The sequence below is a fragment of the Panthera onca genome, chromosome F2 (genome assembly GCF_046562875.1).
Source record: "Panthera onca isolate mPanOnc1 chromosome F2, mPanOnc1 haplotype 2, whole genome shotgun sequence".
Classification (NCBI taxonomy): domain Eukaryota; kingdom Metazoa; phylum Chordata; class Mammalia; order Carnivora; family Felidae; genus Panthera; species Panthera onca.
The window spans coordinates 28,056,270-28,075,728 of record NC_138356.1 but is presented as its reverse complement, the minus strand read 5'-3'; the positions used below and the strand labels follow the sequence as shown (position 1 = coordinate 28,075,728).

At 35.2% G+C, this 19,459-nt stretch overlaps 1 protein-coding gene across 2 annotated transcripts in view; it reads left to right on the top strand.

Annotated features, from left to right (window-relative positions):
* The window catches only part of IL7 (interleukin 7), a 59,959-nt gene that overhangs the window by 6,215 nt on the left and 34,285 nt on the right, over positions 1-19,459 (top strand). For both annotated transcript variants that reach the window (XM_060610767.2, XM_060610765.2), the window contains exon 2: positions 458-591. In XM_060610767.2, the coding sequence (XP_060466750.1) occupies positions 458-591 (134 nt within the window). The remainder of the gene's footprint in view (positions 1-457; positions 592-19,459) is intronic.

Below are 19,459 nucleotides of genomic sequence, written 5' to 3'. Positions count from 1 at the left end.
TTTAAATAAAAAAGTAAAAGAAATCTGAACTCTAAAATGTAATCTTACTTTGGCTGTTACATAATATTGAATTTTAGGGTTCTTTCCACACTATCCAAAAGCCAAGATGCATTTTAAAAACTTATTAGAAATAAATGGTCAGTCTGGGGCGCCTGGGGGGTGCTGAGTTGGGTAAGCGTCTGACCCTTAATTTTGGCTCAGGTCATGATCTCACAGTTCGTGGGATCCGCCCCATGCGGAGTTCTAGCTGAGAGCTTGGAGTCTGCTTGGGATTTTCTCTCTCTCTCTCTCTCTCTCTCTCTCTCTCTCTCTGCCCCTCCCCGCCTTGTGTTTCTCTCTCTCTCAAAATAAATTTAAAAAGAAAGATAGAAATGGTCAGGCCAATTGAAACAACACAATCAAACTATATAATATGACGTATAACATTTAGCTTATTCTTACTCACTGTTCAATTTAGTTTCTTTTAGGTATATCTTTGGAATTCCTCCCCTGATCCTTGTTCTGTTGCCAGTAGCATCATCTGATTGTGATATTGAAGGTAAAGACGGAAGAGAATATCAGCACATTCTAATGATCAGCATCAATTACTTGGTATGTGCTTGTTTGTTTTTCTCACATTTTAACAGTTTTATATTCAAGTATCCATCTGTATTCCTTGGAAGAAAGTGGAATAACTAAAGAGCAAAATTTAATGAGCTACTAAGTACATATTTTTGTAGTTGGCATCATTATATCCTTTTAAAATGATTCCTTAGTAGACCTTCAGATTCCCACCACTATCCATTTCAGCCCAGTTCCCTTCACTACTAAATTTCTTGTAAGCATAATTTAGCACAACTATCTGCATTTCCTCACTTCCTGATGACTGTTAGTCACTGTAGAAGCACTATAATAGAAAAGGGAAAATAACAGAATACAACATTAAAAAATTATCATGAAAAGAGATATATAGTTATTTTATCTGACTGTGTGTACATGCATATGTATTATACAGATATTTTTATACCCATGTATATAAGTAACTTGCTGTGAATTAATTTTTTAATTTACTGTGGACTTTCTTTACAATATATTTTATATTTTAGAGCGGTTTTAGGCTTCCAGAAAAGTTAAACAGAAAGTAGAGAATTCCCACATACTCATTCTTCCTCTGTACAATTTCCCTTATTATTAACATCTTGCATTTGCGTGGTACATTTGTTAAATTGATGAACCAATATTGATACATTATTATTAATTAAGGTCCATAGTCGACATGAGGGTTCACCTTTTCTGTTGTCCAGTGCTTTGGGTTTTAACGAATGCAGTGTCATGTATCCACCATTACAGTATCAGAAAATAGTTTCAGTGCCCTTAAAAATCCTTTGTGCTCCACTGATTCATCCCTCCCTCCTTCCCTCCACTTGAATCCATGGCAATCATCAATCTGCTTATGGTCTCTATAATTTTGCCTTTCTAGGATGTCATATAGTTGGAATCATGCAGAATGTAGCTTTTTTAGACTGGATTTTTTCACTTGGCAATGTATATTTAAGGTTACTCCATGATTTTTTTTTGTGTAAGTGGCTTAATAGCTCGTTTCTTCTTTTGCTGAATAAAATTCCGTTGAATGGATATACCACATTTGTTTCTCCATTCACTGATTGAAACACATGTCTTGGTTGCTTCCCATTTTGGGCAATTATGAATAAAGCTTCTATAAGCATTCATATACAGGGTTCTGTGTGGACATATGTTTTCAATTCATTTGGATAAATATCTAGGAGAGTTATTGCTAGATCATATTGTAAGACTGTCTTTAGTTTTATATAAAACTGTCAAAGGGTCCTCCAAAATGACTATACCATTTTGCATTTTTACCAGCAATGGATGAGAGCTCCTGATGCCTCGTATTCTCACCAGCATTTGGTGTTGTCAGTCTTTTTAATTTTAGCCATTCTTAGGTGTGTGATGGCATCTCATTGTTGTTTTAATCAAGTCCCCTAATATCGTAAGATGTTGAACATCTTTTCATACGTTTATTGCCATCTGTACATACTGATCGATGAAGTATCTGAACTCACATCTAAACTGACATCTTAAAAATATTAAATCCTATTGTGAAATATCTTTCCATTTATTTAGATATTTCTTTGATTTCTTTCATCAGTTTGATATTTGTCCTCATACAGATCCTGCTTACATTTTCTCTGATCTGTATCTAAGTATTCCATATTTATGGTGCTATTGTAAATAGTGTTGTGTTTTGAATTTCAAATTCCAATTGTTCATTGCAGATATGTAGGAAAGCAGTTGACTTTTGTATATTATCCTTGTATCCTGAAACCTTACTGCAATCACTTTACTAGTTCCAGGAGGAAAAATCCTTTGGGATTTTTTACACAATTATGCCACCTACAAAAAATGAATTTTTTGACAATTTAAGAGCTATATCAACATAATCAGATGTGTTGATTTAACAGATAATCAGTTCTTGAAGCCCCAAATGGCAAAGGAGAACCCTCCCAAATGTTCATGAGTTGGGAGAAATTGTCTAATCTGCCCCCTCCTGCCATTCCTTATCATCCTCTCCATATGCTTATACTGAAGTAGCACGTGACACATAGAAAAAATCATTGTTCTGCCTCTTAGAGGGATATGGGAAGTTCAAGATAATATTGAACAGGGACCACAGAGGTCCCTGATTTTGCTCGTTGACAAGGAAAAAAAAATGTACTCTAAATGGTAATTATATCATTTTATATTTCATTCATTTTTGACACTTGACATTTTCTGCATTAATGCTACTAAATTAATGTTTTTGATTCAAGATAATGCTTTTATTAAGTTTTATTATCTGGGCAAGGAATCAACTAGTATTGGTCCTACATTTATAAATAACTATTATGTGTGTAAAACTGCAAAAAAAAGAAAAAAATGCTACTAGCAATCCAAAAGGAGAGTTTTATCTACCAGATTCATAGCACATTTTTCCTGGAAATTTAGAGGAGCTTATCTCATTAAACCACACAGCAGCAACAAGAACAACAGCAGCAACAATGATGCTATTTAAACAAAGCAAAATATGGCTACTCTTCTTAAGAGATTAATTCACAAGACATGGAAGAGTGTATGAACTAATCAATTCCAGTGAATAGTGCCATGATAATCTCGAGAAAGCTGTTTGTAAATGTGAGGTGATAAATCAGAAGGAAGGAGAAAGAATTCACAAAGAATTATTCATAACAACATGCAGAATATTCATGCACTCAGTGTGAACTAGACGCTATGTGGACATTACTGGGTTTGAGTCTCAGGGACACCATAATAATACTAATATTTACGAAATGTTTGTTATGTTCCAGGTGCTAGCCAAATAAACAGTATGCCTATAAGAAAGGTGCTTTTATTACATTTATTTCACAGAGGAAGAACCTGAGGCTCGGGGCGCCCAGTTTGTGTCAGAACCCGGATATGAGCCTCTGCTGTTAACCAGTACACTCACCTGCCTCTTGATAGCAATATCTGTGTTAGCGTATTCATGAAGCAAACATCTATTTGGAGCCTGCTATTATGGAAAACCTTTCTGTGGGGTGAAGTGGTGGGGGCTTCAGGGTAGATATAATGATGGACTAGGTATAGACCCTTCTTTTTTTTTTTTCAATATATGAAATTTATTGTCAAATTCGTTTCCATACGACACCCAGTGCTCATCCCAAAAGGTGCCTTCCTCAATACCCATCACCCACCCTCCCCTCCCTCCCACCCCCCATCAACCTTCAGTTTGTTCTCAGTTTTTAAGAGTCTCTTATGCTTTGGTTTTCTCCCACTCTAACCTCTTTTTTTTTTTTTCCTTCCCCTCCTCCATGGGTTTCTGTTAAGTTTCTCAGGATCCACCTAAGAGTGAAAACATATGGTATCTGTCTTTCTTTGTATGGCTTATTTCACTTAGCATCGCACTCTCCAGTTCCATCCATGTTGCTACAAAGGGCCATATTTCGTTCTTTCTCATTGCCATGTAGTACTCCATTGTGTATATAAACCACAATTTCTTTATCCATTCATCAGTTGATGGACATTTAGGCTCTTTCCATAATTTGGCTATTGTTGAGAGTGCTGCTATAAACATTGGGATACAAGTGCCCCTATGCATCAGTACTCCTGTATCCCTTGGGTAAATTCCTAGCAGTCTTATTGCTGTAGACGCTTCTTTAAAGAAGCTTTCATTTGGTGATGGTTAAGTCTTGGTGTGAAGTATGCAACTTGCATACTTCATATGGAGAGGCTGCCATACTGTCATTCAAAACAAACAGACTGGTTGCGAGCTAGATTTGGGAATCAGAAGATATAAGCTGGGTTCTCTGAGGAGAAGAATAGATTAGCGTGGCCCTAGGAGAGAGACCATGCTGTGGGATAGTGCACTGATCTCCAGACTTTAGACAGTACACTCGTTAGTAAAATTTTTGGAGCCTGCACTACAAATACACATTTAGCATTTATTTACACATTAGAGCATTTCATAGTATTTTTTTCATGCATTAAGAAAGATATATATATATAGATATATATATAGATAGATAGATATATAGATATATATATATATAGATAGATAGATAGATACAGATATAGATATAGATAACAGAAGAAAATTTACAAAGGATGAGATAAAAACCACATGTAGATAGGATTTCTAAAATTTTCTTCCCACACAGCAGTGGAATCCCAAGCAGGCCCTGCACTGTCAGCACAAAGACTGATGTTGGGCTTGAACTCATCAATCGCGAGATCATGATCTGAGTCGAAACCGACTCCGACGCTTAACTGACCAAGCCACCCAGGTGCCCTCACATACATTATCTTACTTGAGCTTCACAATACCCCTATGAGGTGATAATAATAATAATAATAGTAATAATAATAATAACTAATACAAATACAAGGTTTACAATGTGCCAGTGCTGCTGTGAGCACTTTCTGTGTATCAACTTATATGATTCTTAAAACACCTCTAGTAATGGGGAAACTGAGACCTGGATCACATAGGTAGAAAGTGGCAACACTGGAAATCAAACCCCAGCAATCTGGTTCCAGAAAATATACTCATTATTGTGAGGAAAAACAGAAAATAGCTCTGCTATTGTTTTGGCTATTTCAGGTCCTTTGCAATTTCATATGAATTTTAGAATCAGCTTTTAATTTTTAGGAAGAAGTCAGTCAAGAGTCTGATAGGGATTTTGTTGCACCTGCAGATAAATGTGAGGGCTTTGTATTTTCAACAATGCATAACAGTGCTTCTGATTCATGAACACATGAACATGGGATGATTTTCCTTTTATTTAGATCTTCAATTTCTTTTAACAAATATTTTGTATTTTTCAGACTGTAAGCTTTGAGTTTTTTTTGTTAAATGTATTCCTAGGTAATTTATGTGTCTTTGATGCACTTGATATTGTTAATGGGATTGTTTTCTTAATTTCATTTTAAAATTGTCTGTGGTTCTTAACCCAGTACTCCTTGTACACTTACCTAAGTTTATATCTTATTTCCCCATACTAGTCAGTAAGTATCTTAAGGACAGTTTATGCTTGATTTATCTTTGTATCCCATAGAATGTTTAACAGAGTACCTTGCATATAGCAGTTTTTCATAAGTAACTATATGAATTATAATAATATATGATAATAATAAATGAATTCAAAATCAGTACCATAAGTTAATGAGAACCCAGACCTTGTTTCAAATAGGCTAGAAGTCTCTTTACTTGAACATCTGTTTCTTTGGAAATTTGTTATGAATCAAATGTCAGGTACCTTCCTGATATTCAATCTGAACTAGTTTGAGATGGTGAATACTGTTGTGTTTTTTCCATAAAAAAATATTTTGCCTAAACATAATTCATATGGTTGAGTTACATAACTCTTAGTCACCAAAACAGAGGCTGATAAAAAATAAAAAGGCTGCTAGATATGGTCACATACTTTCTAGGAATGAGTCAGTCTGATTATAGGCACATGAAGGGCTGTTCTTTATTATAAGTTATTAAGTTATAAAATGTGAATAGGTGATAACTGGCTTTACAATTTCCAATGTCCTTAACTCCATCTCCATCTTTATTTGAGGGGCCTTCATGTATTCAACTTCCGTCTTTGCATACATAGATGGCCCTAAGGTTTACACCCCTTTCATAAACTTTAGCACCATTTAATTTAAATATCAATTAGAAGTCTTTACTCAGATGTACTGTACTGGCACATCATGCGTAATAGAAAACTAATTATCATCACTTTTCACCTGTTTCTGCTTCTACATTCTCTATCTTTGGTAACATCATTTGCATTTGCCGTCTATCAGTGTTGAAAGCCTGGAATTATCCCTGGCACCCTCACTCCTTCATTTCATCCATCACAGATTATTATAACTCCTTAACACCTGTTTAAGTCATTCATCTATTGACTTCCACTAGTATAATTTTAGATCAGGCAGTCCTCGAACATCACTGAGATGGCTTCCATAGCCATCAGGAGGTTCCCCGCTGTATGATCTCCCCGCCACCAGAGTGTATCTGTCCTCTTTGCTGGCACTTTGTTATCTTTCCAAAATTCAAACCTGATACACTCTCTCTCCTTTTCAAAAAGCTCTTTAACATTTAAAAATCTCTCTCACCTGATACCTATTAGACTTTGATCTTGCATTTCATTTCATTGGTTTGCTGATAAAGGTAGACAAGAAAATAAATGATCAAAGTCTTGTCAAACATTACCTTATAAACATGTCTAAATATGTTTAAAAACTGTTATTAACAGAAGAAAAAAGATTTAAAGGAGCTAAAGTAAACCTTAAATTAGTTCTTTTTATATCAGATTATGCTAGAAGATAAATTCTCTGTGTATATAATTTAGCAGTCTGACTGAATCAGTTGCAATTTAACAAGAGAAGTTAGCTTTTAAGAGGCCAGTCTTTTTGTTCTATTAATGCTTTATTTTAGTTATAAAAATAAAATCAAAATACACTATTTCAAAGACAGATTTTCTGAGTGGATTTAAAAAAAAAAAAAAAAAGGAAAAAAAGGCCCAACTATATGTTGTGTACAAGAAACATACTTTAAGTATAAAGATATACATAGACTAAAAGTAAAAAGATGGAAGATGATATGCCATGTTAACACTAAACAAAAGAAAGCTGAAGTAGCCATGTTCATTTCAGGCAAAGCATGCAGTAAGGAAGATTATCAGTAAGGCATTGAATAATAATAAAGAGGTAAATTCTTTAGGGCAGCATAACAGTATTTAACGTGTATGTGCCTAATAACAGCATCAACATTTGTGAAGCAAAAACTGGTAAACTGCAAGAAATAGATACATCTGTTATTATAATTGAAGACTTCAACACCCCTCTATCAGTAATTGACAGATTCAGCAGATAGAAAATCAGTAACCATATAGTTGAACTGAAAAGCACTATAAAAACTGGACCCAACTGACATTTATAAAATACTTCATCCAATAACAGCACAATACACATTTTGGGCAATGTGACATGGAATATCATTGGAATATCAATATCCAGGTCTGAACATATTCTGGGTTATAAAACACATCCTAACAAACTTTTAGCATATAGAAATCATGTGAAGTATGGTCTCAAACTAAAACACAATTGTAATTAAACTGGAAATCAATAACAGAAAGATAGATGGAATATTTGGAGTTTAAACAACATTTTAGATAACATATAGGTCAAAGAAAAAGTCTCAAGAAAAATTTAAGAATATTTTGAACTAAAGAGAAAATATACATTACCAAATTTGTTGGACACAGTGAAAGCAGTACTTAGAGCATTGAATTCATATATTAGAAAAGAAGAAAGATGTAAGTCAGTCATTTAAGCTTCCATATTAGGAAAATAAAAAGAGAACAAATTAAAACTAAATTAATCATAAGAAAAAAGATAATGAGAATTAAAAAAGTAATTCAAAACAAGAAATCAATAGAGAAAATCGGTGAAATCAGAATCTGGCTCTTTGAAAAGATCAATAAACTTGGTAAACTTTTCTCTAGCCAGGCTAACCAAGAAGATAAGAAAGACGCAAATTACACATATTAGAAATAAAAGAAAGGACACCACTACTAATACCATGGATATCAAAAGGATAATAAAAGAATATTATTGTGATGGTTAATTTTATGTGTCAGTGTGGCTAGGCTATAATACACACCCATTTGGTCCAGTAGCAGCATAAATGTTGCTGTGAAGGTATTTTTTAGATGTCAACATGGAAATCCATAGACAATGAAGAAAACAGATTATCCTTCATGATGTGGGTGATACTCATTTGTTACAGACTGAATGGCTATATTCTACAAAAATTCATATATTTAAGCCCTTAACCTCCAATGTGATGATCTTATTAGGAGGTGGGACTTTGGGAGGTAATTAGGTTCAGATGAGGTCATGAGGGTGGAGCCCCCATGATGGGATTAGTGCCCTTAGAAAAGCAGGAGAGAACCAGAGCTTTCTCTCTCCACCAAATGAGGCCACAGTGAGATGATGGCTCTCTGCAAATCTGGAAGAAAGTTCTCACTGGGCACCAAATTGACTGGCACCTTGATTTTGGACTCTCCAGCCTCTAGAACTGTGAGAAATAAACATCTGTTGTTTAAGTCACCCAGTCTATGGTATTTTGCTATAGCAACCTGAGCAAACTAAGACATCATTCATTGTTCTGAAGGCTGTAAGAAAAAGCACTGAATTCTCCCAAAGAAGAAAGAATTCTGCTTTCAGACTCAAGACTACAACATCAACCTCCCTGGGCTTCCAGCTTACTGGCCTATCCTGTAGATTTTGAACTTGCCAGCCCCCACGATCAAATCAGCCTAATTCCTTAAAATACCACCCCCCCCACACACACACACCTCTTTCTTCCCCTCCCTCCCTCTCCTTCCCTCCCTGTCTCTCTCTCCTACTCCTTATCTATCTATCTATCTATCTATCTGTCTATATCTCCTATTGGTGGTTCTGTTTCTTTGGAGAACCTTGACTAATACAATTATGAACAACTCTATGGATACAAGTTTGATAATTTTGATGAAGGCACCAGTTCCTTAAAAGACACAAATAATAAAAACTCACACAAGAAGAAATAGATGACATGGATAAGACTGTATTTATTAAAGAAATTGAAAAAGAATTGATAACTTTTCAGAATACAAAATGCCAGATCCAGATGGTTTCACTGGTGAATTCTACCAAACATTTAAGTAAGAAAGTATATCAGTATACTACAAACTCTTTCAAAAACAGAAACAGAGGGAATACTCACCAACTCGTTCTATGAAGCCAGTATCACCCTAATACCAAAATCTGACAATGACACTGCATGACATGAAAGCTGAAGGTAAATATTTCCATGAACAGATGGGGAAAAAATACCTTAACAAAACATCAACAAATTAAGTCCAATGATGTATTAAAATAATTAAACATCATGACTATGTGGGATTATTCCAAGTATGCAAGGTTGGGTCAACATTTGAAAATCAATTAAAGTAATTTATAATATCAACAGATTAAAAAAAATCATGATCATATCAATAGATGCAGAAAAAGGATCTGACAAAATCCAACAGGGATTCATTACAAACGCTCTCAGAAAACTATGACTAGAAAATAATTTAAGCAAACTGATAGAATTCATTTGCAAAAATCCTACAGGTAACATCATATCTAATGGTGAGAAATCAGATGCTTTCCCTTAAGATTAAGAACAAGTTAATGATGAAGGGTCTCTTGAGTGGCTCAGTCAGTTAAGCAGCTGACTCTGGTTTTGGCTCAGGTCATGATCTGAGTGGTGAGTTCGAGACACATTAGGCTTTGCACTCACAGCACAGAGCCTGCTTCGGATCCTCTATCTCCCTCTCTCTGCCCCTCCCCCACTCGCACTCCTGCTCCCTCGCTCTCTCTCTCTCTCTCTCTCTCAAAAGTAAGATGTGGTATGTATATACAATGGAATACTACTTGGTGATTAAAAATGAATTCTTGCCATTTTTAACAACGTGGATGGAACTGGAGGGTATTATGCTAAGTAAAGTAGGTCAGTCAGAAAAAGACAGATATCGTGTTTTCACTCATATGTGGATCCTGAGAAACTTAACAGAAGTTCATAGGGAAAGGGAAGGAAAAATAAGTTACAAACAGAGAGGGAGGCAAACCATAAGAGATTCTTAAATACAGAGGGTTGATGGAGGTGCGGAGTTGGGGGGTGGGGAAAATGGGTGATGAATATTGAGGAGGGCACTTGGGATGAACACTGGGTGTTGTATGTAAGTGATGAATAATGGGAATCTACTCCTGAAGCCAAGACTACACTGTATTCACTGTATGTTAGCTAACTTGACAATATATTATTTTAAAAAAGAAGAAAAAAAGGTTAAAAAATTTTAAAAGGACAAGTTAATGATATACCCTCTTATCACCCCTGTTCAGTATTATTCAAGAAGAACTAGTTAATACAATAAAATAAGAAGAGAAAATAAAATATACTCAGGGGAATTAAAATGGTTTGTGTTTACTGGTAACATAATTATCTTCGTAGAAAATTTAGAGTAACCAAAAGAGCTCCTGGAATTAACAAGCAATTACAGCAAGGTTGCAGGTTACAAAAAGACAAAAGACAATTGCTTTTTTATATACCAATAAATGAACAATTGCATTTGAAATTACAACACTACTTACATAAGCATAAAAGAAATTAAATACTCATGGATATATCTAATAAAATATGTATAATATCTATATGAGAAAAACTATAAAACCCTAATTATCAAAGAAATTGAAGAAGAACCAAATAAATGGAGATTTATTTCATGTTCATGGGTAGGAAGCCTTAATATTGTTAAGATGACAATTCTTCTAACTTGATCAAAGCATTTCAGTCAAAATATAACAAGTTATCCTGTGGATCTCAAAAACCTGATTCTAAATTCACATGGAATGTCAAAAGACCCAGAATTGTCAACACAATATTGAAAAGGAAAACAAAGTGTCCTGACATTGTCCAAACTCAGGACTACTATAAACCTAGAGTAATAATAGCAGTGTGTTATTGGTGAAATAATAGACAAATCAGTAGAACAGAATAAACAGCCCCAAAGAAACCAACACTAATATAGAGAATTGATCTTTGACAGAGGATCAAAGCTGATTCAGTTGGAGAAAGGATATAGTCTTTTCAACAAATAGACCTTGTAGCTTTCACAAAAATTCACTCAAAGTAGAAAGTAGTCCTAAATGTAAAACACAAAACTATATAACTCATAGAAAATAAAATAGGAAAAAAAATCTAGGTAAACTTGAATTTGGCGATAACTTTTTAGATACAATACTCAACAGTGCAACCCATGAAACAAACAAACAAACAAAAAACTGAGATTGGACTACATTAAAATTAAATCTCTGCTGTGAGAAAGACCCTGTTAAGAGAATGAAAAAACAAGCCACAGACTGGGAGAAATATTTGCAAAACACATATCTGATAAATATCCAAAAAATTATTAAAACTCAGCAATAACAACAACAACAACGAAAAAAAAACCTCATAAATAAGAGGCAAATACCAGACTAGACACCTCACCAAAGAAGATAATACACATAGGAAATAAACATAGAAGAAGATGTTCAAGATCATGTCATTAGGGAATTGTGAACTAAAACAGTGAGATAGCACTACACACCTGGTGAATGACTAAAATCTGTCATGACTAAAATAACTAAAAACAGTCACACATCAAATGCTGACAGAGATGCAGCGCAACGAGCACTCTTATTCATTACCAATGGGAGTGAAAACTGATACAACTATTTTGGAAGACAGTTTGGCAGTTTCTTACAGAGTTAAACATAGTCACACCATGTAATCATGATTCTAGGTAGTTACCCAAATAAGTTGAAAATGAATGTCCATGCTAAAACTGTCATGTTAATGTTTATAAAGGTTTTATTTATTCATAATGGCCCAAAATGGAAGCAACTACATCATCCTTCAACAGGTGAATGGATAAACAAAGTATGTACGTAGATTCAGTGGCATATAATCAGTGATAAAAAGATATGAGCTATCAGGCCACAAAAGGACATGACGTTGTCTTAAATGCATATTGTGTAAAATAATTCAGTTAAAGGGCTACATACCTTATGATTCCAAGTATACGCCATTCTAGAAATGGCAAAACTATGGAGAAAGTAAAAAGATCAGTGGTTGCCAGGGGTTGGGGAAGGAGGAAGGTAGAAATGAATGGGTGATGCACAGAGTAATTTTCGAGCAGTGAAACTATTCTATATGACACAGTAATGGTGGATACATGACAAACATTTGTCAAAATAGACTTTATTCCATAAAGAGAGAACCCTAATGTAAACTATGAACTTAAGTTGATAGGAATGTAACATACTGATTCATGAACTCTAACAAAGATACCACACTAATGCAAGACATGAATAAAGGGGAAATGATGGATAGAAGGAGTGGATATATTTGAACTGTGTCCTTTTTTCCAAGTTTTTCTGCAAGCCTAAAACTGTTCTAGAAATAAAGCTTATTAAGGGGCGCCTGAGTGGCTCAGACGGTTAAGCATCCAACTTCGGCTCAGGTCGTGATCTCGCAGTCCGTGAGTTCGAGCCCCACGTCAGGCTCTGTGCTGGCAGCTCGGAGCCTGGAGCCTGCTTTGGATTCTGTGTCTCCCTCTCTCTCTGTTCCTCCCCTGCTTGTGCTCTATCTCTCTCTGTCTCTCAAAAATAAATAAATGTTTTAAAAATAAAAAATAAAGTCTATTAAAACAAAGCAAAATTCATTCATTCATTCATTCATTCATTCATTAAAAAATAAAAGAAGGCTAACAGTACTTATTTTATGGCTACAAACTTTCCAAATCCAACATCCTTTTGTATGTACAACTAGTTGCTGGGGAGGAAATAATTATATTTCCAAAGACAGTTTCCTGGGCAAAATGAGATTAAGAACTCAACCTCTTATATTTTGAGGCCCAATGAAAATAGGTTCTTTATGAAGGACTGAATTGTTCCTGGCTGATATCCACTGGCAGGAAGATTCATCATGAGAGAAAGGAGTCTTGACTGGTTACCTGCACTGAACACCAACAAGATACTATTGTTCAAGATATTTGTTAGGAAAAGTTTACTCTGGAGAAGAGTGTAAGGATTGGCATCACTTTTAGATCTGAGTACCCCGCTATTGTAGATCTCTTTGGAGACAATGGTGGGCATACAAGAATGAATTAAATAATTGTGAATTTGGGACCTCAAGCCTGTGCACAGTTGGGGCATATACACATATATGGACCAGGAAGAACATCAGACTATGTTGCACTGATTTTCTGTGTGGATACCTTATATCCACAACAGAAATTAAAACAGAAAGAAAAAGCATAAGCAGAAAGCTATGGATGGATCACACAGTCCTGTTTTCTTTACATGGAATTTGGAAGGAAACTTAGTCTGTTTGCACTGAATAAACCCTCCACATTCTTGGCTAATTCAGAAAACTGAAAAGAGAGATTTATACAAGTCTAACAAGTGGAAATAGAGCTAGTTTAGTTGGAAAGTTGTTAAAGATGTGACATTCTGACTACTCTTAGTCTGCTGAAGCATATCATACCTGTTTTGAAAACTACTATGATCTCATTACATGTAACAAAGAAATGACGTAACATATGTTCTAACCTTCATAGCGGGCTTTAACAGGTGATCACACAATAGAGTCTAAAGGTATATGTATCATTGGTGTTCATGATTTAAAATGTACTGCTGGGGTGAGATGACAGATAGAAGCACATTAAAATGAGCTAAAATTGGGTACCTAAACCTTACAAAATATAAAATAGAGAATCAAACTAAGGAAAAGACACTTTTTATGCAAAAAACTCATTGAAAACTGTCAGCCCGCAGTGAGAAAGATCTTTCAGGAACCCTCACGACTAACAGCATGTCCTAAAACAACACCCCTCCAAAAATGGTTACATAAGTGGTGTAGTGGTTTGAATGGTGGCACCTCTATTGCACCTGGGATGTATAAATGTGATCTTATTTGGAAAAAAGGTGTTTGCAGATATAATTAAGAATCTCAAGGGGCACCTGGGTGGCTCAGTCCGTTAAATGTCCAACTTTGGCTCAGGTCATGATCTCACCATTCGTGAGTTCGAGCAGCCCCACATCAGGCTCCATGCTGACAGTTCAAAGCCTGGAGCCTGCTTCAGATTCTGTGTCTCCCTCTCTCTCTCTGTCCCTCCCCCACTTGTGCTCTGTCTCTCTGTCTCTCTGTCTCTCTCAGAAATAAACATTTAAAAAATTTTAAAAAAAAATCTCAAAGTCAGATCAATCTGGATTAGGTGGGTTCCAAATCCAATGACAAGTGTCCTTAGAAGTAAAGAATATGAGAAGAGACAAAGAAAAAGCCAGGTAAAGAGAGACAGAGATTGGAGTTATGAAGTTACAAGCTAAGGAATGCCAAGGATTGCTGGCTGCCTCCAAAAGCTGGGAGAGAGGCATGTAACTCTGCCAACCCTTGATTTTGGATTTAGGCCTCCAGAGAATACATTTTTGTTGTTTTAACCTACCCAGTTTGTGAACATTTGTTATGGCAGCTATAGGAAACTCATATAGATGGTGCCAAAAGTGTACACAATTCTGATAAAGATCTCACAAATAACTCCATCTTGGAAAGAAGCAGTGGAAATACCTGCTGGGAAAGGCAAGTGAAGCAGACAAAGGACTCCCTGAATATCATAGTCTCTACCAAAAGCAAAACACTTCACTCTTAATTGGAAGGGAACCTTGAAAGTGAAGCGACCACTCTCTTTCCAAGAAAGGCAGCTCACCAAACCCCCCACAATGGACTTGAAAAGATTGTTACGGAGTAGACAATACCATGACCTCATCTACAAGTACTGAGAAGAGACAGTGTTCTCTGATAGGTGAGAAGGGACATATGAGGTCAAATAAATATCAGCATAGAGTGGATCCCTATAAACTTAAGATGAAAACAACATGGCTACCCTGCAGAAATATCACAGACAGTAATAAGTCAATTTATGAATTATTATCCCTGAAAACCCATCAAATGGGAGAGTAAAATAACCTATGATAGAGGAAAATTTCCCCCAAAATGGCTGAAAAAATGAAATTAACAAATTAAAGGGGCATATCATGTACTATAAAAAATTGATACAACATGATTGTCAGTGAGTTATATCTTGGTAACGTGATTGAACTTCAAGATAAAGGAAGAATAATTCAAGCATTCAGACAGAAATGGCAAATCAATTTTGGGAAAATCAGAGTGGCTTCAGATTTTTCACATCTAAATGCAAAAGATAATGAAATAATAGCCACAAAATTCTGAAAAAAATAAAATGTGACTCAAGAATTTTATACCTAGCCAAGTTATTGTTTATGCATAAAATGCAGAGACAGAAAACTATGCATCAATGCCAAACTGTAGGGGAACAGAGCACTCATAAGCCTTAAAGAAGAAGAAGAAAGGGGCACCTGGGTGGCTCAGTCAGTTTAGCGTCGGACTTCGGCTCAGGTCATGATCTCACAGTTCATGGGTTCGAGCCCCGCGTCGGGCTCTGTGCTGACAGCTCAGAGCCTGGAGCCTGTTTCAGATTCTGTGTCTCCCTCTCTCTCTGCCCTTCCCCTGTTCACGCTCTGTCTCTGTCTCAAGAATAAATAAACATTAAAAAAAAATTAAAAAAAAAAAAAAAGAAGAAGAAGAAGAAAAAAACTACCAGCCACAAAATCCAGCTAGCCAAGAGAAAAAAGGATACAGTAGCAAAAGGTTAATTGATGAGCATAAAATGTACTTTCATTTAAAATTAGAGTGGTCTCTCCTCTCCCCAAAATATATTGTATTCTTTTATTTTTTTCATGGTTCTTACTAATATCTGAAATTTTCTTATCTGTGAGGCAGAGGCTTTCTTGTTAATCACTGTATCCCCAGAATCTACAATATTACCCAGCACAGAGTTGACCCCCTCAAAAATATTAATTGACTGACTGAGTGAACATACTTTACTATATTTACATAAAAATCTTAAGTGTTAATTTCAAATTATAGTGTAAAGATGTTGATATGTATTAGTGAAACTGTATAATTTATATGACTTACAGTTTTTACCATATTGACTGTACTCATGACTCCTCACCACTCTTAGTTTATCACTATTAAAACATGTAACCCACCTAATGTCTTGCTTACTGTTGGTGGGCCAGGCAGTGTTTACAGTTATCGCTGCCAGAGTAAAGCACTCCCTTCTGATTCTGCATGATACTTTGTTCTACCATACTTGATTATATTGCTTTGCCTGACATTTTTCTTCAGTAAATCTTCATCTTTGTTCTACCTGTGACCACCCCACTTCAGCTTACTATAATCTCTAAATATAGTCAATCTAGAACTTGGTTCACTCATATTCTCTCATTAATAAAATTTGATGTGTCCTAAGGTTGAAAGTGATATATAAAGTTCAGGCAAGTAATAAGGCAGTTAGAAAATGATGATTTTCATCATTTAGCATCAGCACTGATGATTACAAATTCATATTTGGCACATTTTTAATTGCTGGTTGTTATACTTGTAAGATGTTATATAATCATTACTGCCTATTAAAATTAACACTGGTGAGTGATTAAAATCTCCTAAAATGATTAATGTGCATACATTGGCAAGTTTGCAATTGGTTTTCCTGATATATGTAAAATAGCAACTTCTGTTCCTTAGTGGTTCAGTTAAACACTCATTAAGCATCTGACAATTGCAATCTTCCAACTCAAAAATGGATCTTATTCTCTCTAAGAGCTCTAGTTACTGAATGGAAAATTACAATTTTAATAGGGCTTTGAAGAATGGTAGGTCTTAAGGAGGCAAATGAAAGATAATAGAGGACTACTTGAATCAAGTTTGAAGTCCAAGGTTTTCAATGCAATTTTGTATGCACTTATGAAATGCCTGTTAGTGGTTGTATGCAAGCAATTAGATATTGAACATAAGTATAAAAAGACCAGTCTGGCAGAATGGGTTCCAGTCCTGTGAAGTTCACAGTTTTGTCATTCTATGAGGCTAGCATTACCTTGATTCCAAAACCAGACAAAGACCCCACTAAAAAGGAGAATTACAGACTACTATTCCTGATGAATATGTATGCAAAAATTCTCAACAAGATACTAGCAGATTGGCTCCAACAGTACATTAAAAGAATTATTCACCATGCTCAAGTGGGATTTATTCCTGGGCTGCAAGGATGGTTCAATATCCTCAAATCAATCAACGTGATACATCGCATTGATAAAAGAAAGGATAAGAACCATATGATCCTCTCAATAGATGTAGAAAAACATTTGACAAAACACAGCATCCTTTCTCAATAAAAACCTTCCAGAAAGTAGGGATAGAAGGAACATAGCTCAGTATCATAAAAGCCGCATATGAAAGGCTCACAGCTAATATCATTCTCAATGGGGAGAAACTGAGAGCTTTTCCCCAAAGGTCAGGAACACAACAGGGATGCCCACTCTCACCACTGTTGTTCAACATAGTACTGGAAGTCCTAGCCTCAGCAATCAGAAAATAAAAACAAATAAAAGACATTGAGATCAGCAGGGAAGAAGTCAAACTTTGACACTTTGCACATGACATGATACTCTATGTAGAAACCCCAAAAGACTCCACCAAAAAGTTGCTAGAACTGATACACAAATTCAACAAAGTCGCAGGATAGAAAATCAATATACAGAAATCTGTTGCATTTCTGTACACCAGTAATGAAGCAGCAGAAAGACAAACCCAGGAATCGATCCCATTTACAATTACACCAAAACATAAGACACCTAGGATTAAACCTAACCAAAGAGGCAAAGATCTGTACTCGGAAAGCTATAAAATGCTTTTTAAAGCAAGATTCCAAAGGAGTAGGTGGGACTAAAATAGCCCCCAGGGGTTGGAAAAAGAAGAAGTGGGAGTGGATTAAGTCCCAAAAATCATGTGACTGTTAAATAATGAAGAGGGGGAGGAATTGATAAGATATGGAAAGAAAACACAATAGGAGCATTTGGAGTTCCAACAGCCAAGAAAATGCTTGCTACACAAAAAGCTGTGATTCCTCTCCACGACTGGGTGGGAACATTGTGGTTGTCACTAGACAAACAGCTTTACCCAACAAAGTCGTGATTTCATGAATATCATCATTTCTAGAGGAAGATCTTGACAGAAAGTTGACGAGATCAAACAGAAGAATTGAGGAGTTACTACAGAGTAAACATTAGATAATACCATGAGGACTTCCAGAAATAACATGGCACTTTGAGAGAAGTTTATCTCAATCGGGTAGGAAGTTAAAGGCTTGTATTATAATGATGTATGTATAAAAGAGAAGAGTGAATTTATGTTCTAATCATTAGATGGACACACATGTAAAGGTCTCCTAAAAAGAAAAAGGAAAGGCAAAGACTTTATGTAACTATACACATTACTTTTCTACCCACTTATAAACACTGTCTTACAAACACTGGCACAAATAACTACCTATTCTTCTGTGTATGTGTGAGTATATATATTTAAGAGAAGGCAATTGATACCAAAGACATAGTCCGGAGAGCTAATCTGTGAAAACAAGTGATTCTGAAGAAAAAAAAAAAATGAAATCGAAGCAGAAATTCCAAAATTGAAGAAAGATCTATTTCTGTATTTAAAAAAATATATATATAAAGTCTCTTGATTATGTCAACAGTAATAAGGAGAGACAAACACTAGGATATATCAAAGAGAAATTTTTCAAGCAAGCATTCATCCTAGAAGAATAAAGAGGAAAGGTTTCCCATAAAAGAAAATAAAATTTGTTCCTCTTCATTTATTCACTCATTTTTACCTCCAGTTGACCAGTCTCTACTGAGATTTATAATAACAAGAGCATGAATCCATAATCCTACACATAGGAAAATTTTAATTAATGTGCCAAGGGAAATAAAGATAAACAGAGCTCAGAAAATTTTAATTAATGTGCCAAGGGAAATAAAGATAAACAGAAATAAAGATAAACAACTTTCTTATATTAACAACAACAACAACAACAACAACAACAACAACAACAACAACAAAAACCTGACTGCAGGATTGTCCAACAAAAGAAGATATTAATATATTTCAATAGTGAAGAAATGATACTATAAAAATGACTGCTATTAAAAACTTAACTGTTTGGTGATGTCTGGATGGTTATTATAAATATAGAAACAATAACATGTTTTGCCTAAAAACTAAAAATATTCAAAGCATGTGATTACAGAGGGACTGAGAGGAAGTAAAAAAATAAATAAATCCCTCTTCACATTTCAGAATAACCAAATATGTTTACCACTTATATTGAGAAAGAATATAATTTTAACAGTTTTTTGGAAAATACTTTTTTTTATT